Genomic DNA, 24,736 nt, shown 5'->3' on the forward strand with positions numbered 1-24,736 from the left:
TCCTCTCATCCCCTCTAAACCTCCTGCCCCTTACCTTAATTCTATGCCCCCTGGTTATTGATCCGTCCACCAAGGGGAAAAGCTCCTTCCTGTCTACCCTATCTATGCCCCTCATAATTTTATATATCCCAATCATGTCCCCCCACTCAATCTCCTCTGCTCCAGGAAAAATAACCCCAGTCTATCCAATCTCTCCTCATAACTGAAACTCTCCAGCTCAGGCAACATCCTGGTAAATCTCCTCTGCACTCTCTCTCATGCAACCACATCCTATAATGCAGATTCCAGAACTGCACACAATACTCTAGCTGTGGCCTAACCAGCATTTTATACAGTTCCAGCATAACCTCCCTGCTCTTATATTGTATGCCTCGGCTAATAAAGGCAAGTATCCCGTATGCCGCCTTAACCACCTTATCTACCTGTCCTATCTTAAGGACATGCACACCAAGGTCCCTCTGATCCTCAGTACTTCCCAGGGTCCTACCATTCATCGTGTATTCTTGTGCCTTGTTTGTCCTGCCCCAGTGCATCACCTCACACTTATCTGGATTAAATTCCATTTGCCACTGACCAGCCCGTCCATATCCTCCTGTAATCTAAGGCTATTCTCCTCACTATTTATCACCCCACCAATTTTCATGTCATCCATGAAATTACTGATCAACCCTGCTACATTCAAATCGAAATTGTTTATATATACCATAAACAGCAAGGGACCCAACACCGATCCCTGTGGAACCCCACTGGACACAGGCATCCAGTCACAAAAACACCTCTCAACCATCACCCTCTGCATTCTGCCACTCAGCCAATTCTGGATTCAATTTGTCAAATTGCCTTGGATTCCATGGGCTCTTACCTTCATTATCAGTATCTCATGTGGGATCTTATCAAAAGCCTTGCTGAAGTCCAAGTAGACTACGTCAAATGCATTGCCCACATCTACGCACCTGTTCGCCTCTGAAAAATTCAATCAAATTGGTCAGACATGACCTCCCCTTAACAAAAACATGCTGACTGTCCTTGATTAATCCCTACCTGTCCAAGTGTGGATTAATTCTGTCCCTCAGAATTGCTTCCAATAGTTTCCCCACCACTGAGGTTAGACTGACTGGCCTGTAGTTCCCTGGTTTATCCCTTCCTCCCTTCTTGAGTAACAGTACCACATTGACTGTCTTCTGGCCCCTCTCCTGTGGCCAGAGAGATATTGAAAATTATTGCCAGCACCCCTGCTATCTCCTCCCTTGCCTCACTCAACGGCCTGGGATACATTTCATCTGGGCCTGGAGATTTATCTACTTTTAAGCCTGCCAGACCACTTAGAACCTCCTCCCTTTCTCTATGCTAATTTCTTTAATTATATCACAGTCCTTCTGCCTGCTTTCCATACCCACGTCGTCCCTCTCACTTGTGAACACTGACACACAGAACGTTGCTTATCTACATTCCTGGTAAAAGGAAGGAAGGAAGGACTTGTATAGTGCATTTGACCTCCTCAACATATTCTTAAGTGCTTTACAGGTCATTTGCATTGCCTATTTTGCAACAGTGACGACAAAGCAATTTAGCAAGCTCCCAAAGGAGTAACAAATAGATGATCTGTTTTTAACTGATAATTGAGGGTTAAATATTGGCCAGCAGACTGGGAGAACTAACCTACTGTTTAACATGGTGTTTTTGAATCTTTGCCACCAGTGAGAATAAATGGCCCAAAAACAAAAAATTATTGGAAAAACTCAGCAGCTCTGCTGAGTTTTCCAGCATCCACAGTATTTTGCTTTTATTTTAGAATAAATGGCACTTTTGGCAGTGTAGTATTACTTCAGTTTAGATTTTGTACTTGTTCTATGGAGTGAGATTTGAACCCATAGCCTTCTGACTCAGGTGACAGTGCTACCACCTGAGCAATTACTGACACATCAATCTGTCTTGTATGGAGGATGACCAGTTTTTGTGTCAAAATATCAAAAGTGTAGTACAATTTTGTTTAATTGTTGGGCCAAATTATTTGTCTGCTGAAAAATTGTTGAAATGTTATGCCACTTTGTATTTTGTCACACTAAAACTGATTCTTCTCTAATCTCCTTGCTCAGATAAGCTATATTTTTTAAAAAGTCAAGCAAACTTGAGTGAATAGCTGAACAAAAGGTTTGTGAAATTGGAAATTTTTCTATAGGGCTTGTTTTTGTCAGTAACTTTACTGAAATGTTTTTCTTTGGAAATGTTGCAGCAATAGTGTGGATGACACTACCTGGCACAGTTTATTCTTTCCCTGTCTTCTGGAACTTTTTTTGATATCATTTATTATTAAGAATTGCAACACAAACATTATGTGCATAATATCTTGGCGGATCCATCAACATTCACACAAGCCGTTTCTTTTTTGAAAAAAGGAGCTAAGACTTTGTCATTCTAAAAATTCTTGCAATTAAAAGAAATTATGTGCTGGATCTTGCAGTAGAAATAAGTGAGGTTATTGGCTCTCCACACATTACTTATCTGGAAATTGGATGGCAATTTCTGGTAGCCATTGATATGCAGTTAAATATAGAAATCTGAAATTTACTGCCAATATTGCCATGCTGCTCCAGAAGATGCCCAAGAATGGTACCTTGCTGAGACACCTGGCATTGAACCATGTGGAATGCTATGAAGTTGCTGTACTTGCATAACAAACCACTCTACTCGTCAGTTAAAGTTTATCCATTCTAATGTAAGTAACCACAGTGCAATGAGATTAATTACTGCCAAACAACCTCACTGGCATTGAACACTAACTTGAAGTTTATCCCTTCAAATTTTAATTATGTTACTACTTCACCTCTTCCTCTAAATCCACTTTACTTATTTTTTCGATTCCTGTACCTGATTTGACATTGATTTGATGCTAATCTCTGCTTATTAATAAATCTTTAAACCTGGTTAAGGAGAGAACAGTTGTTTGACCTATTAACAAGGCATCACACTTTTTCACTACTCGCTTGACGGGGCTTTTCATTGCATAAATCTATGGACAAGTGTAGCCTGAGTGCACAATCCAGCTGAATGTTAACCTATATGCTGCCTTAATCAGCTTAAGTATTGCTTTTTTCTGCTTGAGTGCATTTAAGCATAATTGTATTCTTTCTCTCTAGGTTAGATCAGGTGATAATTCATGTGGGTTCCTTGTGTATAAAAGAATCGCAACAGTTGGTGAGCTTAATTAATTTTAATAAACATACTAATTGTGTAGTTAACATTTCATTTTAAAGAAATAAATGAGATATAAAGAACGGCCATGTGCTGAAAATCTCTAATGCCTAGATAATGCAACTACAATCTGGAAATGCAAAGAAGATTCATCAATCAGAAAATTAGGTAGAGAGGATGATCAACAATGAAACATTTTGGATTTGAGCCGCCATGATAAAGCAGTGGATGGCAGCAGACTGGCTAGGTGAAGATAAGTAGTAGATGGAGCAGCAAGGGCGGAGTCAAATCCTGTCCTGAGTCAGGAGAGCAGACTGGTGCTCTGTGGTGCCACTGCCATTCAACTGTGGCAATGCCTTAGCAACCCCAGTAATCTGGAGGGCAGAATGGTGTTTGATACCCTGCAAGTCCCTTTTGAACACTGATAAGTGAGCTGGGCTTCCACTGCAACACCCAAGCATTGAGCGGCTTTTGATTGTGCTGCACTGGAATCTAGTTACTTCTGGGAGTGTGCTAATGGAGTGGACCATCACTGGCAACTGGAAAGGATGGGTTCCAAACTCTCAGTTCAAAACCTTTTACATCAAGTTGGTACTAGACTCCTTCTGCTCCATGACATTGCATGCAGACTTTCTGGCAGACCTTGCAATGCACTACACATTTCATTGCACATATGCATCAATTACCTTCTGTAGCCTGCCCCATTAAGTCTCAAAAGTCCTGCAGTCTGACTGGTGTGACCTCTTCCTCTATTGTGCTGGGACCTTTGTTACCCTTGGCCCTGCCCTAGCTGCATCCCACTCTTATCCAGTGTCTCGCCGTCCGCAGATCCTGCCTCCAGTTCTAAATTATGTGGTGAGTTAGTATCTGAGCTAATGTAAAATCAAAATGTTGGGAAAAGCTCCACAGGTCTGGCAGCTTCTGTAGAGAGAGAAATGGTTAACATTTTGAGTCTGTATGACTCTTCAGAGCTGAAGAGAGGTAGAAATGTGGTCGGTCTGACTGTTAGACAGGTGGAACATAATGGGTCAAAGGATATGTGGGAGCTCGGGAGAGATTTGACAGATGTCATGGACACAAGTCAAAGGCATTGGTAAAGCTAGTGTTAAAGACTAAGGCAGGTGTTGATTGTTAAGAGCAGAACAAGGGTTAGTGCTCTCAGTGCAAAATATAAGTTAAGGACTGGCCCTGTGGGGGTAAAGGATTGAGGAAAATATATCAAAATGGAGGACAGAGTTCATGGTCTGAAGTACAGCTGCATAGCCTCTTGGACTTAACATTGAATTCAACAACTTTAGACCATGAACCCTGTCCTCCATTTTGATATTTTTATCCTTTACACCCCCACCCTCACCCAAACTGGACCAGCCTATAATTTACTTTTTGCTTTGATTACTGACACGCATTCTGCTATTAACGCATTCTGCTATCTGACCTTTTATGCCACTATTAGCACCTGCCTTAGTCTTGTGTCCATGATATCTTTGTCCAATCTCTCCTGAGCTCCCACCTATCCCTGACCTATTCTGCTCCACACTCTGTGCAACAGTATAAAACCATCAAATTTTTACCCCTCAGCTCAGAAGAGCCATTCAGACTCAAAACGTTAACTCTGTTTGTCTCTCATAATGCTAGACCTGAGTTTTTCCAGCATTCTGTTTATTTCAAATTTCCAGCATCTGCAGTATTTTGTTTTTACTTGGTATCTGAGCTGGTGAGCACATGAGAGCAAGTGAAGGTATTTATTTGCTGTCTTCAATTTCCCATTGACTCCAGTTTTGATCAGCATTCATGATGTAACACTCGGTCAAATTCTGTCTTGATGTCAAGAGTAGTCATTTTCACCTAACCTCTGAATTCAGCTCTGTCCATGTTTGAACCAAAGCTGTAATGAGGTCAGGAGCTGAGTAGCCCTGGTAGAACCCAAACTGAACAGGTTATTGCTGTCTATGCACTGCTTGATAGCACTGTCAATGACCCCTTCCATCACTTTATTGATGATTGAGAGTAGACTTGGCCAACTTGGATTTGTCCTGCTTTTTGTGTATAGGACACCCTGGCCAATTTTCCAGCTGGATAGATGCCAGTGTTGTGGCTGTACTCTAAACAGCTTGGCTACTGGGTGCGGTTAGTTTTGGAGCACATCTTTAGTGCTATTGCTGGTATGTTGTCAAGGCTCATATCCTTTGCAGTATTTGGTGCCTTCAGGCATTTCATGATTTCACGTGGAGCGAATCAAATTGGCTGAAGACTGGCATCTTTAATGCTGAGGACCTCCGGAGGAGGCCAAGATATATCATCCACTTGGCACTTCCAGCTGAAGATTGTTGCAAATTTTTTGGTGATGTACATTGAAGTCTCCCATGCAGAGTACATTCTGCACTCTTAAGACCCTCGGTGCTTCCAACCTTTTGCACTGATGTGCTGGGTTCCTATCATTTTTGAGGATGGGGATATTTGTGGACCCGCCTCCTCCCAGTGAGTTGTTTAATTGTCCACCACCATTCATGACTGGATGTGCATGACTGCAGAGCTTAGATCTGATCTGTTGGTTGTGGGATCACTTGGCTCTGTCTATCACTTGCTGCTTATGCTATTTGGCACGCAAGTAGTCCTGTCTTATAGCTTTACCAAGTACACACCTCGTTTTTAGTTATGCTTGGTACTGCCCCTGGCATGCCATCCTGTACTCCTCTTTGAATTAGGATTGATCCCCTGGCTTGATGGTAATGGTGATGGTGGTGTCTGGGACATTATCTGTAAGATATGTTTCCGTGAAGATGAATGTCAGGCTGTTGCTTGACTAATCTGAGACTGCTCTCCCTGTTTTGGCTGAGTAAGGAGGACTTTGCAGGATTAACGGGGCTGAGTTTGTCGTTGTCGCTTCCAATGCCTAGGTTGCTGCTGGGTGGTCCATCTGATTTCATTTTCTTTATTTAAGACTTTGTAGCGGTTTGAAATGGCCTAGCAAGCCCCTCAGTTGTATCAGAGGGCATTTAAGAGTCAACCACATGTAGGCCAGATTTTTAAGGACATTAGTGTACCAGATAGGTTTTTACAACCATCGGCAATGATTTTATGGTCATCATTTAGACTTTTAATTCCAGCCTGTTTATTGAACTCAAATTCTATCATCTGCTGTGGTAGGATTCAAACCCGGGGCCCCAGAACACAACCCTAGGTCTCCAGATGACTAGACCAGTGACAATGCCATTGCCATCACCTCCCTCAAATATTTAAGTATTTCTCTTCATGTAAATTCTATTGTTTCACAAGTCTTTGAAACTGTATCTCCCTCCATAACATAAGCTTTCATGCTGTTACTATATTGTCAGTAACTGTTGGGGGGAAAAATAAACACATTCCTTAACTTGCTTGTCTGGCTGTTTGTAAACAGATTGAGATTCCTTTGAAATCCATATCTCCCTCCATCTATCTAAAATGCAAATTCCCTTCACACCTTACATGCTAAGCCAGCATCCATGTTCCCTTGTTAGCATATCAAGCACCTAGCTTCTTTTGATGAGTCGAAGCATGCAGTCCACTTGCCTCCAAATGTAATTAAATCTCACAGCCAGATCTAACTGCTTACCTCATAAGCCTAATTTATAATTTTCATTTTTCTGGTTCATTACACCTTCTTGACACCTCCCTCCTTATGAAAAAATGAACTACTGTAATTTAAAAAGACGGCTTCATTTTCTTAACCCATCTTGCACTACCTGCTATGCCTGCATTACCTCAGTATCAGATGCATGCACCAACATAATATATAGACAATATATAAGTCATTTCAGTCCAGTGTCTAGGTTTTAAATTTCCAATTTCCCTTTGAGCTTTAAACTCTCAACAATGCATCTGCAATTAGACTTCTCTCGTCCAGCCACCATATATAACCTGTAGATTAAATGGTTGCAGTAATAACTCCACCTGAACAGTCTCTCACTTTAGATCTCAATCTGTCCAGAAATTTTAAAGGACTGTGCTCTGTATAAATAATTGTTTCTGATGAATTGTTTGCAACATAAACCTGCAATGCTAGCACCAAACCGAGCCTCCTTTTCAATCGTTAAATATTTTCTCTGTACATTCAACTTTAGTGAAAAATACCCTATTGGTTTCTGAATTCTAGTTTCTTCTTCTTCTTGCAACAGTACAGCCTGATGCCCTGACACCCGCGTCAATAGCCAACTTAAATTGGCTGGCATAATTGGGTACTGACAAATACTGGTATTGGTGTTGTAGTCAATACAGTTTTCAGACTGTCAAATGCCTTCTGACATTGCAACGTCCATTGAAACTTCTTGTTCCTTTTTTAATAGCTCAGTCAATGGAGCAACCACACTGCTAAAACTTGGTACAAATTTCCAGTAAAACCCACTTATGCCCAGAAATCTCAACTTCTTATTTTGTTGTAGGCACTGGGAAATCCACAATACCTTTGACTTTCACATCTCTGAGCCACCTTACCACATCCAATGGTATGGCTTAGACATGTAACTTGCACTTTTGCAAATTCACTTTTGGCCAATTTCATCACCAAATTAGCTTCTTGCAGTCGATTAAATAATTCTTCCAGATGTTGTAAATGCTCCCCCCCCCATATTTGCTTGAGAATTATCAAACCATCAATATAAACACAATTGCTCACTCCTGTAATTACTTTGTCAGTCTTTGAAATGTTGCAGGTGTGTATTCATACCAAACGTCATAACTTGAACCTGATGTCTTCCATCTGCTGTCACAAAAGCTGATATCTCCTTTGCTTTCTCTGATAATGTTACTTGCCAATATCCTCTCAGCAAGTCAATCTTTGTGATAAATTTCGATTGTCCCACTTTCTCAATGCAATCCTCCAATTGTGGTTTAGGATATGAATCCACTTTCGTCATTGCATTCACCTTTCGATAGCCCACACAGTCTTTGTGCTCCATCTGGTTTTGGTACCATCACAATAGGTTAACCAGTTACTGCAAGTAGATTCTATGATATCATTTTGAAGCATGAATTCAATTTCATTCTGTACTTGTGAAAACTTTGCTGGACTTAAGGATGTTGCCATATTGAAGATGAACCTCCAACATTCATGTGTAGCTAAATTAGTCATCCTCCACTTATTCCCACAAATAGCTTTGTGTGATTGCCATAGCTTCCCCAAATCATTTTGACACTTGTCTGGAAGGTAACTCAATATTGCATTTAAATTTTCAAGCACCACCTCATTATTCAATTTGATTAGAGGAAAATCTATTTCAGAATCCTTCATTTCTACCTCTTTCTCCTTACCTACCACTACAAGTATCTATTTTTGGTCCTCTTCAGCATATTTGACACACCCTCTGTCTCTCTCTCCTATCTGGTGTATTTATTAAATAATTTACTTCACTCTTTCATTTCAATCCTGTAAGGCCCTTTAAACGTTGCCTTTAACAAGTCACCCAATACTGGTAACAAAACTAGAACTTTCTCCCCAGCAACAAAACTATAAACTGTGGGCTCTCTTATCTGTCTTCACTTTAATAGCTATGATATCTTTAAATGTTCCCTAGCTAACTTGCACACTCAGTCCAATCTTTCTCTGAAGTTTGATGCATAATCTAGGAGAGTAGTTCCTGAATTTCGACCCAATAATTACCCATTAATCAATTTCCGTGGTCCCCTTACCTCATGACCATAAACTAGTCCAAAAGGACTAAAACCAGTCAATGCATTAGGAGCATCCCTCATGGCAAACAACAAGAATGGAATTCCCCTATCCCAATCCTGTGGATAGTCCTGGCTATATGTCCTCATCATGGTTTTTAAAGTTTGATGCAATGTTTCCAAAGCCCCTTGTGACTCCAGATGGTAAGCTTATGACTTCAACCGTTTTATCCCCAAACTGTTCATTCCTTAAACATCTGTGATATGAAATTTGAACCCTGATCTGATTTGTATTTCTTTTGGTAAACCATATCTTTTTTTAGTCCAACTCTTCCACAACTCTTTGTAATATTTCTCAAAAGTATTGCTTCAGGAAACCTTGTTGACACATCCATTATTGTCAGCAAGTATTGATTTTCATTTTTAGCCTTGAGGAGGGGTCCTACACAATCATCATGCTATTAAAACGTTCCTCAATGCTTGAATTGGAATTAAAGATGCCACCTCAATCACTGCTTATGGGTCTCCCTCTCACCTGATATGTGACATGTTCTACAGAATTTGACTCTAATCCTTATGCAATCCAGGGCAATAAAAATGTTTTTGTATTTTTGCCTGTCTTTCTAATTCCTAAATGTCCCCCTATTGGAATTTCATGAGCTATTATTGGTGTATCATTTCTAAATCCAGTTGGTATAACAATCTGATGCACTTCCTTCCACTGTTCATCTGCTGAAACCTGACATGCTTGCAACTTTCTTATTAACACATTGCCCTTAAGGTAATAACATTCTGGAATATACTCTGCCTCTGTTTCTGAGTAAGCTGTCTGATATAACTTTTTATTCATGGATCCTTTTGCTGTAATTCTACCAACTGAACAGTTCAGTGGCATTCTCTTCCATCCTTTCTGTCTTTGATAAAATTGTTCAGGAAATGTCAGCTAATTGAACTTCAACACATTTTCCCTGCCTTTTAACATTCTCTCCCTGTTTTAACCTGAGCTTGATCTCGTTACCACACAATCTGGTAACAATCCAGATGCTCTTTCTGCAACGCTTCTGTTGAAAACACCTCTACAGGCTGCTCAACTACCATAGTCATCACCCACATCCATGACCCAGCTATATCATTCCTAAAATAAATTGAACCCTTGCAATGGGCAAGTCTTCCACTACTCCAACAAACACCTCACCTGTTTCCGCACTTACTCTTTAAATTTAACCTTCTACAACAGAATAGGTTTAGCATCTCCATGAACCCCACTTATTAACACCTGTTCTTGCAATACTCCCTCTATACAACAAATATTACTATCCTATAACATTAAGGATTGACTAGCCCCTGTGTCTCTTGAAATTTTAATATCTTTACCTTCTCCACCCTGTACACAGGAAAAGACTTTCCCTTCACATACAAAATCTTTAAACATTTCTGCAACCTGCTCCTCAGAACTTCCTTGGATAACTTGTGAACACTTTCCCACTTCTTTAGCTATCACTGATTCTCCTTGTTTACCTGTACACAAAGCACTGGTTTTCCCTGTGCCTGAACCTTAGAACCCACAATACTTCCTGAACTTTCTGCATCCCAATAATTGCAACAGATTTTCCCTGTCATTTCCAACACATTGACTTTGTGTGCCCAACTTTATTACAATGAAAACACCTCAATTTTCAAGTGTCACTTCTACCCTTGGCACCTCCCTTTTTTAATCTGAGAAACTTCCTAGGAATTTTCACCTACCCCTCTTTGACTACCTACCTACCTTTCACCTTCCCACTTTCTATCTTTTGATTTAAATGGGTGACTAATAAAAAGGTTTAGATCTGTGAGCTAACTCAATCATCAGCTGTCTCTGCTGCTTGCCTTACCATTTTAACACTCTTCCTCCACCATGAGGTCTCACTACTGAAGGGATTGAATCTTGAAATTCTTCCAAAAGAACTACTTCTCTAAAAGCTGCATACATTGTCTCTAACTTTAGAGACACTGGTATCCACTGTCAAAATTACTTTGTTTTATTCTCTCAAACTCTGTTCAGGCTGTTTCTTTACAGCCAGAAATTTCGGAATGTATGCCTTCAGAACCAAATCCTATGAACGTATAAGTTTTTTTTACTGCATCATAACCCATTGACAATTCTGACATTGAAACGTTAAACCTCAGCGCTCTACCCAATAATCAAGACTGTAACAGCAATGTCCAGTTCTTATGCTCATTTCATCTGTTTAGCTATCTTCTCAAATGAAATAAAGAATGCCTCTACATCTCCTTCCTCAAACTTTGGAACAGCTTGCTATACATGCCCCACCCCACCCCACCCTGGCCACCACTGGGTATTAGGTTGAAGGTTTTTTCATCGTCAGAACCTTCCTCAGCATCTGAGGTCTTTTTTTCCTAAAGTCAAGGTTTTTAAGTTGGTGCTCTGACTCTTTCCTCCATTTCTAACTGTTCTCTCTGGAGATCAAGTTTTTGCATTTCCAGTTTTCTGGGAACACTTTCGTCCCTTTCTGCTCACTCTCTTTTCTGCTATCTATAGTTCAAGTATTTTCATTCCTGTTGCTTGTTCAAATTCAAGCTGCTTCATTTGTAACTGAAGTTTCACTACCTCCACCTGTGACTCACTAGTGTCAGGTATCCTTTCCAGTTGTGCTATCAGTTCAACTATGTCTGTTTGCTTTCTTTGCCCCTACAGGTGCCTCAACTGCAACTTATCTGCCAACTCTATTAACTTACCCTTAGTTTCTGTAACTTTATCAGTTATATCTTCTACTTCCAAAATAGCTCCAGCTATGGATACAGCCATTGGTGCAGTCTTGCCACTTTAAAATCCCTCACACCCATTCCTGAATCCATAGTGTTTCTCGTACTCATAACCTTAAGATTCACCAACTCTAAACCAATTGGGGAATCTCAGATATGTCCCAGAAAGAGTCCCCAGTTTGTTATGATGCGGCAGATGTGTGGCAAGTGGATCAAATACAGGAGGGAAACTTGATTGTGCTATCACAACAGTTTTGCCATTTGTATTTTGAGATGCATGCACTGAATTCAGAAGTAATAAGTCCACCAAGACTGAGATTTTTTTAAAAAATAGCAAAATTAAACTATTTATTAAGAAAAGATATCGAGCACATATATAGGACTAAAAATTACTACTATGATAATTCCTAATTAACCTGACTCCCAGTTATACCCACTTTAAGGCAACAATCCAAAGATAGCTTTTAAATTTTTAAATAAATCCAGCAAATTAACACAATACCTTGGATATTGGAATTCAAAACGGCTTTCTCCAATTTCAGTTTCTTGGACAGCAGGCTTATGCACTAATGCTGGAGGTTCGAGGGCCCCATATCGAGCTCTACCTGTCCCACCCACCCCCCTCTACCAGCTTACATTTCATTTCTATATGTCTTAGTTCTGATGAAGTGTCATATGGACTCAAAACGTCAACTGTATCCCTCTCCGCAAATGCTGTCAGACCTGCTGAGTTTTCCCAGGTATTTTTGTTCTAGATTTCCAGCATCTGCAGTATTTTGCTTTTATCCCCAGAGCATTACCCTGGGTCTCTGCAATACCAGTACAGTGACAATACAACCATGCCACTGCCTCCCTGCTCTGACTGACAGAGTTGGCTCTGCCTGTCTGCCGCATGCTGGTTCTGCTGTTTTGGTATGCAACCAGGTTGATGCCTCCATTTTTAGCTATATCTGCCTGGTGCTGTTCTTTGTGCCCCCGCCCACTCTTCTTTGAACCTGGGTTGATCCTTGGCTTGATGGTAATGGCAGAGTTAGGAATATGCCAGGCCATGAAGTGTACTTGAATACCATTTTGCTGCTGATGGTCCACAGCACCTCATAGCTGCCCAGCTTTGAGCTGCTGGATCTGTTCTGAATCTATTTCAATTCACATGATGCTAGTGCCACATAACACACCTGAAGAATTTTGTGTTGAAACTTTGTATATAAAGGAGGCATGTGTTGATTTAAACCCACATATCAATCTGTACAAACTAGCTTGTAACCTTGTTGCTGGATGTGACCTGATGGACTGTTATCTATCCCATTTGTGAACCAGACATGGTATGCTGAAATAAAGTTAAATACTGCAGGTGCTAGAAATCTGAAATCAAAACAAAGCTGAAAATACTTAGATCTGGAAGCATCTGTGGAGAGAGAAACAGAATTGATGTTTCAAGTCAAACATGATTTTTTTTTGGAAAGCAACTAAGGTGAACAAAGTAAAAGAGGAACAGAAGACTAGTTGGAGAGAAGAGCAGAACTTGCTGACTTTGTATGCTGAAAGATGGGTCAAAATTCTTGTTAATGTTATCTATATGCTTATAGATATTACTTTTAATTTTTGTCATTTTTGTATTTATCAAAGTGGAGAATATTGGTGTGGAGTAAAACACAGTTAATCCAGCTGAGCTCCACTGACTTAACCTAGATCAAGATTTGCATCTGTTTTGTATGGCTCCCTGGTACATGGCCAGTGTATGTTTAGTTACAGCAATACTTCAATGATTGACAAACCAAAACCTTATCGGTTACCCAGGAGGATTCTTGGAGATGAAATCCTTTTAACAGGAAATTTTCCATTTTTGTATTTAAAAGTACCAATTTTTGTGATAAAGAAATCAGTACAGTTAGATTGAGCTTAAACGTGCTGTAAAACTTTGGATCGCTGAGTTCAAAATGTAAATGAACGTCCAGAAGAAGTTGAACTATTTCAGAAGGATCTTATCATGAAGTGTTGTTTCAAGAGAAGCTATGAAAACACAGCTAAATGAAAAATGTTGGTGATCTTGACAATTTTCATCCCTCCTTAAATTGCAAATGCATTGATGTACCTTTTCACTGTGTAGAGTGCTTTCCGTTCTTGTCAACATCATCCTTTTCCTATTACAGGAGTTTCTCTGTAGCTTTTGATTAATTCAGGATTAAAATGTATACCTGTTATCTATGCTAATATTGCACAATATTGATATTACGCTATCACCACTTTATTTGGATGTTATGGAAACTGCAACATTTCTACAGCAAGTGGCACCTGCAGCTTTCAGTATTAGTTTTTGACAATCTTAGAATTTTAAGTTCTTCAGGTGTTCAGAATTACTTTGGCAGCAACTCTTTTATACATCTTATTTCTGTAGATGTATATATTTATGCAGTACAGTATGGAGGTGCTTCATGCCCAATTAATGGCCTTATAACGTGTAGTTAGTATTTGTGAATACACAGTCACAGCAACCATTTGCACACAAGGTTCTTGAACAGTTAGGTGACAAATACCGCTTAATCTGTTTTTCTTGACACATGTTTTCATAGGACCTAGGAGCAGAATTGGCTATTCAGCCCTCGAATGTTAGTTGAGACCCAGGGTGAACCCCTGTTTTTCTTTTGAAAAATTGCCGAAGGATCTTGTGCATCCATCTGAGCACCAAGGCCTTGGTTAGCCTAACATATCATATGAAAGATAGAATAGTAATAGCATCTTTATCAACCAAGGTTGTATGCTGCAAACCTGGAATGAGGCTCTAACCTACTACACTTTACCTCAGATGAAATTCCTGACAAGCGCACAATAGTAGTGGATGGCATCCTCCAGGTAGATATCTCCCTTTCGATTAATAGCATCAGAAGCTTAGTGGAAAGAGCCCATGATGATGTGTTTTTAAAGCTCTTTTGACAGTTTAATTAGAGATGGTGCTTGAGGAACTCATCTTACTTTTCAAATATCTTGCACAAATGTTATGGAGATTGTTTGTTTTTAATTTGAGCAGATTGTTGGATTTATAATACTCTTTAAAATTGAAAAGTTTGAACATGTGCAAATTCAGTCCTAATATCAAAATGGGAGGCTTTTTTTTTTTTGAATATGAAAGGTGTCTTTTCCCTTTTGTGTCATAATTTGCAAGAGGTTGAACGTTGAATTGTCATGTCATATAGTTTTGATGACCTTGCACAGGGGACAGTTAGCTCAAATGCCTATAATATGATGCAGATTAATGCGAACAGCACAGGTTCAATTTTGCGGTGCCTAACGTAGTTGAGGCGTACTACCTTGCTTTGCCCATAATGATATCATAGCATAAGCCATGATTAACAACCCTCAGAAAATGAAGCCACTACCTGGGTAGAGGGACAACTACATACAGGCACAACATTGAATAAGGTGATTAATAGAGTTTTTTTTTCTTTGTATTCTGTTTCAGGCAAAACATGCTGCTGCATACAATGCCTCTGGAATTGCCGTCATTTCACCATTCTTCTTCAAGCCTCAAAGTATAGGTTGTGTATTTATGTCAGTATTTCACGGGTTGTCACACAAAATGCTGACTGGCTATCCAGTCAGAGTTCATAGTATACAAAGTAGATCGCCAAAAGACTCAGTCAGTGTAGGTGAAAATCACTTTTGAAATTGATTGTGTATGAACCTTATTGAAAGAATGAATCTGCTGATTAAATCTAGCTGGCATTTTGAAACTGATCATATTTTAAAGTGTGTGAATAGTAAAATAAAATCCATTTTGAAAGCATGCATCTTCCTTGCAATATCAAGGTGAGTTTTAGATAATGTTATCTGGTATGGCAAGTGAATGAAGATCTTTTTCTTTCAACTTTATCCCTTTCTCTACTTTTCAAGGCAAACTTGTGGTTTGCCTTCTAGCACAACTAAATTTGTCCCACACGTCACTGAGGAGGTTTTATAAGCCTAGGCTTTGAGTATCATAAGAATAAGCAGCTAAGCCTAATCCTGCCATCATAATGCAGCCAAACATGCACTTTCTAACGGGGGAATTGGATAGTGATCAGGAAAAGTAACCTTGACTGATGTTTATCCCCTGTGGCTTAGAGGATCTGAAGCCAATTATAGCACTCGCCTCAGAACACACAAGGGATCAAAGCTGGTCTGGTTCATTGCCACAATGGCTAATATATTTACCACTGTGATTAGGTCACCGGGATTTCCCTCATAATATAATTGTCATTCTGAAAATCTTTATTTTCAGGAGAGAAATATACTATTTTAAAAGTGTTAATATTTGGAGGAAACCAAATGAGACTATATATTAACTCGTGAGGCTGGGTTTTATAGCCCTTTGCCAGGTGTTTTTGGTTGGAGGGCATGTAAAACTTGAGGGGTAGCAAGCTCTTGCCAACACACCCAAACTGTCCTCTATAATAGAGTAGGTGGGAAGGTCCTCGTATCAACAGCCTGCCTGCCATTTTTAAATGAAGTCAATTGAGTTTGTTTACAAGCCAATTGGCCTGAATAACGTGCTGCCCACGCCATAAAGTGGTTGGTGTGGGCAGGCTGTTTTTAAAAGAAGAAATTTGTGAAGGAAGGGGTTGGAAGGCCTGCCCTTTGCTCATCGGGGGCATTTTTTTTTTTTTTGTTTCCTTCTTATCTGGTCTCCAAATGTGCCCACCCACCTCCTCCCCTCCCTAGGCTGCCCAATCCCACTCTGTCCAAGACCTCTGACTTATCTGGTTCAGGATGCGCTGGTTGCCTTTTTTGTGGGTCTGCTTGCTGTCCCAGCAGCGCCCACCACTTGGGTCTTATGCTGCTTGTGCTGCCAGCCAACAGGATTACACTCACTGAGAGGTGCATGTCCTGTTTTCGGCCTATTTAGCCCCCTGGTGGTGTGTTTTGGCCGTGGGGTGGGCTTCTCAGTACATCGCTGCCAGCTGACTCTTAGCCTGACTCTTTTGCCACATCTTGCAATTCTATTCTGGCTTTTATCTAACCCCAAGCAGCAACTTAGGAGATCTACCAGTAATAATATGTGTGATTGTAGAACATCTTTTTGTGTTGAAATGTTTTGGCATACTTCATACAATTAATTATTTTTGAAGTGCACCGACTGTTGTGTTAGCAAGGTTATGCTAATATTGCACAAAGTTGACAAATTAACTTCTTGTTACAGAGGCTTTGACAGAATTTCTAAAGGAAGTAGCATCTGCTGCCCCCAGCATACCTTTCTACTATTATCATCTTCCTGAATTTACTGGAGTATCTTGTAAGTATAAAAATATGCAGCAGATTCTGAGATTAACACACAGGCTCTCTCAAATCTAACATAACTTATGCTCATTGCAGTAAATGTTGTGGAACTGCTAGATGGGATTGAGAAAAGGATTCCCACGTTTCAGGGAGTAAAGTTCACCAGCAGTGACTTATTGGACTTTGGTCAATGTGTTCACAAGTACAAGGATAGATTTGCTTTGCTGTATGGAAAAGATGAGGTATGCAAGTTTTGATAATTCACAATTAACATCTTAAATTTGTCAATAGCATGTATTAGAGCAGTAATGTGGTTTGCGTATATAACTTGATGAATGGAAAACCTTTGGAAAGGACATCTATACTGTAACTGAGAGAACAGATTAAGATGGAGAACATATCTGTATCAAACTTTGTTCCAAATTGCATACTGAAGAGATCATTGTGAGTTTGGGCTTGAGGTACATGTTCTTTCTTAGCAATCAATAAGAACAAGATCTGTTGATCATCTTTGCTGTTTGTAGATGCATTTCATTGTTTGGCATACCTTCTGGGTGGGAAGATTTATGGGAGATGATCCCTATTGCATAAGATTGTACGTTCTTTCTGCCTGAACTTGGCACATTCCAACTAAGTGTGATGCCATGCCGGGGGAGATAATTTTAAAAAGTCCTGGTTTGATATAGCTGTGATTGTTCTTGGGTTGTCCTCTTGATAGGGATGTAGGTGTTCCTTCCCTCTTATCTATGTTCTAAAATCTTCCTAAGCCTTGGGTTTCTCCATGTGCTTTGTAGGTATGCCATCCTACTGCTGTAATAAATATTTTCATTTTGTTGTCTTTCCTTTTGATGATGGTCCTCTAAACTTACTACTTTGTTAGTTCATGCTTGATGGAAATACACTGAAGATGTGGATGAACTGAAAGACCTAAAGGTATTCGCACACAGTAAAAGCTATGTAAAATGCCAGCAGCGTTTGGGGCTTTACGGAAACATTTGAGTACTTGCGTAACAAGCAATAAATTAGCACACAATATTATTTAGGCCACGGTTTGAGTACCCTTTTGTTTTGAGCACAAAATTAAAGAAATACATTGAATCCGTGGCGAACATACAGTACAGGTTTGCAAAGATGATGCCAGAGAAGAGACACTACAGTTATGACTAGATTAAGTTTGAGTCTACAATTGTACAAATTTGTTGCTGACCAATATGAAACTTTTTTAAAAAGCAAGACTTTACTGTATATGCTCGTGTAAAAGTTGAATTTTTGAGACCAATTTTTTTAGCCTAAAAGGGAGACAGGTTACGTTTTTTGAGAGATTGGCATGCATACTTGATTTGGGCCCAAATAAAACTAAAGGTAAAAACAAACAAAATTTAAAGAATTCATATTAGTTCTCTAACAGTTTTTATTTTTTGTTTTCTAACATGACAAACTATATACATATCATCCAATACAATATATAGCACACGAGATCACTATCTGACCAAACAATTCACCCCAATAGCCTAGTTGTATAACATCGTCATATGAATTCACAAGTAATCGGCGTCCATACTGTCAAGTGCATTCAATATTCCACATTTTAGAAATTATATTTTTTATCAGTATTGGGATCAAATTCATTCCAATTATCTATGACCCATTTGACAATGTTGTGAGGTGAGGGTGTCCACATATTTCCACTTTAGTGAATGTTTCCTTGCCTTGCAACATCCAATTGTTTTACATCTTTCAGATATTATCCTTGAGAGGTTTATTTATACACATCCAAGGACTGAGGAACACTCAGGACTGTTGGGAATAATGTTACATTGGTGTTGGTTGATCTCATATCATGGACTACATTGTTGACAAGGCAGGATGCGAATGTGTCCCAGATGAGCAAACTATTTTTATTTGCGTAACCCTCTTGGTCTCAAATGCCAGACTACTTTGATCCATTAAGTCTTTCACGTGAACATGGATGACAAAGCCTTTCTGAAATTGCTTTTTGGGAAGAGCTTTGCACTTGAATATCATCATCGGCTTTAATTTTGTGCTATCTGCCTTACAAGATGCAACTACTGTGAACCGCTCCTCCTTGTGGCCAGTCTTCATAAGGACATTTTTTTTTTCACCAATCTTGGTAAATGTCTTGTTTGCTGATGTATCAAAATTTATCAATGTTTCACCCATATTTCCAATGCAGACCAATCAATACGCATTCTTCTCTCAATGTCAGATGGCAAGACAGTGGAAGTTAATTATTTTATCAGGTTCAGGTGGCAGATGCTATGAAATTTTCATTACAAAAACAGAAATACCTGGAAAAACTCAGCAGGTCTGGCAGCATCGTCGGAAAAAGAGCACAGTTGATGTTTCGAGTCCTCATGACCCTTCAACAGAACTAAGTAAAAATAGGAAAGGGGTGAAATATAAGCTGGTTTAAGGGGGGAGTGGGGGGGGTGTTGTTTGGGACAAGCAGCCAGTGATAGGAGGAGATAACCAAAAGACGTCACAGACAAAGATGTCACAGACAAAAGAACAAAGAGCTGTTGAAGTTGGTGATATTATCTAAAGAAATTTGCTAATTAAGAGTGGAGAGCAGGACAAGCAAGGTACAGATAGCTCTAGTGGGTGTGGGGTGAAATAAGACTAAAAGGGCATAAAAGGTATAGATAAATGATGGGTGGAAATACATTTAAAAATAATGGAAATAGGTGGGAAAAGAAAAATCTATATAAATTATTGGAAAAAACAAAAGGAAGGGGGAAGAAATGGAAAGGGGATGGGGATGGAGGAGAGAGTTCAAGATCTAAAATTGTTGAACTCAATATTCAGTCCGGAAGGCTGTAAAGTGCCTAGTCGGAAGATGAGGTGCTGTTCCGCCAGTTTGCGTTGAGCTTCACTGGAACAATGCAGCAAGCCAAGGACAAGAGAGCAGGGTGGAGTGTTGAAATGGCAAGCGACAGGGAGGTCTGGGTCATTCTTGCGACAGACCAAAGGTGTTCTGCAAAGCGGTCGCCTAGTCTGCATTTGGTCTCTCCAACATATAGGAAACCACATTGGGAGCAACGAATGCAGTAGGCTAATTTGAGGGAAGTGCAAGTGCAAGTGAAATGTTGCTTCAATTGAAAGGAGTGTTTGGGCCCTTGGACGGTGAGGAGAGAGGAAGTGAAGGGGCAGGTGTTGCATCTTCTGCTTTTGCATGGGGAGGTGCCGTGGAAGGGGGTTGAGCAGTAGGGGGTGATGAAGGAGTGGACCAGGATGTCACGGAGGAAACGATCCCTACGGAATGCCGCCGGTGGGAGGGTGAAGGGAAGATGTGTTTGGTGGTGGCGTCATGCTGGAGTTGAAAGTGAAAATGAAATTTTCATTCTCTGATGGAGTACTAAATCGTATCTTTTTATGAATCTTGTGCACCACCTGGCACTGCTCTTGAATTCCAGAGTACCATCTTTCTTCGTTTTTCTATGGGCGATAATATCATTTTGCTGATACTCATTAATCCATTCTGCCACTTTTTTTCTCCCGTGTAAATTGAGCTGCATGCTTGTTAATCTTTCTCAAAGGCAGTATGATAGGTCATCTGCTACACATTGATGTTGTTGATCGGCTGCTATTGGCCAGGGGGTGGGAGGCGGAAATGTAAAGGTTCCTGCACATACCTTTAAATTAATGAACTATCATAGTTACTAGCAATTAATTAATAATCTCAACACAATTTGATCCTTTGGGAAAAACTGGGGTCAACTTTTACATGTGGTATATGAAAAGTTGTATTTTTTTTTTAAAAAGCCAAAAGTCATGGGGTCGACTTTTACATGAGATTGACTTTTACATAAGTATATATGGTATGTGGTGCTTTCCACAACCAATGGACTTTTCAAAGCATTTTAAAGCCAATTACCTACTTTTTGAAGTGTAGGAAATTCCTGTAAGAAATTGTAATACAAGCATACGAATTAGGAGCAGGAATAGGCCATTCAGCCCCTTTTGAGCCTGCTCCACCACTTCGAGAACATTGCTAATCCAATTGTGGTCTCAACTCCACATTCCCACCTACTCCTGATACCCTTTTGACTTCTTTGTTAGTCAAGAATTTATTTACCTCTCCTTTAAAAATATTCAATGACCCTGCCTCCACTGCTCTCTGGAGGAGAATTCCAAAGATCCTCAACCCTCAGAAAAAAATTTTTCCTCCTCCTCCATAATAAAAAATAATAACCAGATAATCTGTTTTGTGATGTTTATTGAGGAATAAATTAATCAGGATACCTGAGATAACTCCTTGATCTTCAAAATAGTGCTAAAAATATTCTTTATTGATGTCTGATTTTATAAGACACTTACAGTATATGAAATTTTATCAGTTGTTTGGAAATTGTTTCCCTCTTGGAATGTAAAATTGGAGAACCTAATAATAGGACCTTTTTTTTTAATATTTTTCCATTTGTTTTCATGACTTAGCCAGCCAAATTTATATTTTTCATAAAGGGCTGATCAGTTTGTCTTACAGTTGTATAAAATAAGTGTCCAAGCTTTTTGGCTTTGTGCTGCTTCGATGAGTACATGAAGCTTTGGGAAACAGATGTATCTGAACTTTTTATAGATATAGAAATAGATATATAGATTATAGATATCTATATGAATAGTCTTTGATGTTCTGTTTTGGGATTTATCCATCTATAAGATAACAGCATTAAAAATGGCTCTTTCAAACCTCTGGGCCCATAACTTCAAACAAGAGAAACCATCAAGTAAGAGATTCAAGTACACAACTGGGTGCTTAGATTTTGTGGACTTCTTGCAATTTGTTCACCTCTGCTTTATAGATAAGTTCTAAATTTAAGCTTTTGTTCTTCAGCTACTCTTGTCTGCAATGGTATTGGGAGCAAATGGAGCTGTTGGCAGGTAAATCTTCAATATTTTTTCTCAGACACTTACAGTATATGAAATTTTATCAGTTGTTTGGAAATTGTTTTCCTCTTGGAATGTAAAATTGGAGAACCTAATAACAGGACCTTTTTTTAATATTTTTCCATTTGTTTTCGTGACTTAGCCAGCCAAATTTATAGTCAGGCTGCTGGCCAGTTGGGAAAAAGAGTGGCAGGAGTCTGTAGTCCTGGTGATATTTGGGGAATTGGGGGGATGGTTAGCCATTGTGGCCAAATAGAGGCCAAAGGGCTAAAGGGAGAGATCACATGTTACAGCCTGGGGGGTGTGGGGTGCAGGAGTCGGTGACTGTAAGCTGGGGAGAGGTCAACAGTCAGGAGTGTTAGGAGAGAGGTGGCAGGGGGTGTGTCAAAGGCTTCTTTGAGAGTCCAGAAGGAGGACTGCTACTCCTCCACGTGGAGTGCTGGGAAATGTGCTTAAGTGCTGGCAGCTCCTGCCTCCATTTCAATGTTGGGAAACCTATGTAATAGCAGTGAACTTCAAAGTGGGTTCCTAATGGGATTTTAGAAGCTGATTTTAAAGTTGAAGCCTCTCAACAATGGACTCTCGGATGCAAAATATCCACTGCTATTTTTTAAAAAACGCAGCAGGTTAGGGTTGCGTTTCACCATTTTACAGAACTTGCCTAAAGCCTCAGTTGATGTAGTTCAACATCACACTACATGGGACAAAGACAATCACTGTGACTTTTAAGGTTGCCCTGTAGAAGGTTTGCAATGCAGTATCCTGTGGTCATCTTGCTGCTTTGCTGGTAGTTGAAGTTTGTTGTAAATAAAATTTACATTTTTTAACACAAACATGTCGTTGTATCTGCCTCTTTAAGCCTGAACTCATTATATTCAGAAAAACAATATATCTTTTGGCCAGCAGCTTGTTAGACAAGCAAGTCAAATATTTAGTCTCTCAATATGCCTCTTTTAACCTTCACTGTGTTGCTGTTTCTTATTCTCTGCCTTTTCTTCATTCATAATTATCTCTTCTAACTCCTCCTTGTCTTTTCCTACTTTCCTTTTGACTGGGATGGGGAAAAGAGCCTCTGACTGCTGAAAGTTGCATTTTCAGCGGAAAGTCATTTGAAAACCGTAGCCCTCAGTGGCTTCCTTCCCATCCTCTCCTACCATCACTCATGATTGTTCCCCCACCCTTTCCAAGCACATGATCCTTCCCGTTTCTGCCTCAACCTCTTTTAACTACTCACTTAACTCCCATATTGATTCCTCCTTGCCACAGTCACTCGCCTAACTCTAAATCTTTAATCAGTCACCTCACATTTCTGCTAGGGGTGGTTAATGAGAAGGCACAAGGCCCCCTGTCTCCTAAAACCCTAACCCTCCCATCCTCCATTATTACCCATTACAGTCTTAGTTTCAAGGTATAAGCAACTAGTATTGGCTTTTCTAACTGGTCAACGTAACACAAATTTGAGAGTTTCACAATTCAACTTTTTTGAAAGTTGAACTAAAAGTATATGCTCTCTCTCCTGCCTTTGTTTTATCATCTCTCCTTGACACGTACATGCACTCACCAGCTTATTCTCCCTCCCTTCAGCTTGGTGGACTTTCTAAAGTTTACGAAACATAAAAGCTGTTAACAAATCAGCGCCTGCAATATTGGGAGTAAATTGGGCCATTTTAATTAAGTCCTCCCCTGAGGCACTCTTACACATTCTCCCTTTATACGTTCTGATTATATTTCATTGTTGGAAAAAATGAATAACTGGTTAAGCAAGCTGTTTCATGCTGCTGCTTTGTTGTGTCTACATGAGTGGTATTTTCCACTAACAGGATGCTGCCATCTGTCCAAAAAGACATTCTGCCTACAACACAATTGAGCAATGTTGTGTATGAATTTCAGTGCAGGTGCAATGCCATGTTGTTAGGCTATACGTCCTAGCGACAGGCTGATTGAATCAAATAGCATGTTCCCTTGGTTATTTGTCATAGGCAAGGTACAGACCATACGCAATCAGCCCACAATTGCAAAACCAAAAACAAAATGCTTACTGTTAGATGTGATTCTGCAATTGTGCAGCACTTGCTGAACAATCCCGAGTGTGCTAATAGCTACACTAATTTAACATCATCGGTCATGTTGGCAGCATCACTCGTTTATGCTTGTTAGAAGCAACATACCTTCATATGCAGGGACATGTTCTCTGCAAACAAAATGAATATGTTCGAGCCTTATACTTTTTTTGAATTAGGGAGCTTTTTTTTCATTCGTTCATAGAATATGGGCATTGCTGGCTAGGCCTGCATTTTTTGCCCATCCCTAATTGCCCTTGAAGGTGGTGAGCTGCTTGTCTTGAAGGGGAACTTGGAGATGGTGGTGTTCCCATGCATCTGTTACTCTTGTGACCTCTACCACCTAGAAGGACAAGTTTGGAAGATGCTGTTTAAGGAGCCTTGGTAGTTGCTATTCTGCATATTGTAGATGGCACACACTGCCACTGTGTGGTGGTGGTGGAGGAGGGAGTGAATGTTTGTGGATGGGGTGCCAGTTAAACGTAATGCTTTGTCAAGCTTAAGTGTTGTTGGAGCTGCACTCATCCAGGCAATTGGAGAGTATTCTAGCACACTCCTGACCTGTGCCTTGTAGATGATGGATAGTGTCATGTGCTCTTGCTGCCCGTAATCAGTATGTTTTATATGAAGATAGTTATCTTTTCTTAACTTTGGAGTGTACTCCACTTAAATTATTCAACAGTAAGCTTTCCTGAGGGAAAAATCAAGGTTATTTATTCTCATGCACCTAACCTGAATTATGCAATGTCATACAGTCTCATGCATATGCACACGTGTTAATGCGCGCACATGCAAATTTTGAATACAGATAAAGATGGTGCACTTTTACAGATCAGTTAATTCAATCTCTGATTTATGATTTACAGTCTATGTGGCAGGCCTGTGGTTTCTTGAATGGATTCAATGATTTGAAGTGAGGG

At 39.8% G+C, this 24,736-nt stretch overlaps 1 protein-coding gene across 3 annotated transcripts in view; it reads left to right on the plus strand.

The window, feature by feature from the left end:
* Window positions 1-24,736, plus strand: part of npl (N-acetylneuraminate pyruvate lyase (dihydrodipicolinate synthase)) — a 65,238-nt gene that overhangs the window by 13,149 nt on the left and 27,353 nt on the right. For all 3 annotated transcript variants that reach the window (XM_041208549.1, XM_041208552.1, XM_041208550.1), the window contains 5 exons: window positions 3,138-3,195; window positions 15,059-15,134; window positions 16,775-16,867; window positions 16,948-17,093; window positions 21,704-21,750. In XM_041208549.1, the coding sequence (XP_041064483.1) occupies window positions 3,138-3,195; window positions 15,059-15,134; window positions 16,775-16,867; window positions 16,948-17,093; window positions 21,704-21,750 (420 nt within the window). The remainder of the gene's footprint in view (window positions 1-3,137; window positions 3,196-15,058; window positions 15,135-16,774; window positions 16,868-16,947; window positions 17,094-21,703; window positions 21,751-24,736) is intronic.

This window comes from Carcharodon carcharias, chromosome 16 (assembly GCF_017639515.1).
Source record: "Carcharodon carcharias isolate sCarCar2 chromosome 16, sCarCar2.pri, whole genome shotgun sequence".
Taxonomy (NCBI): Eukaryota; Metazoa; Chordata; class Chondrichthyes; order Lamniformes; family Lamnidae; genus Carcharodon; species Carcharodon carcharias.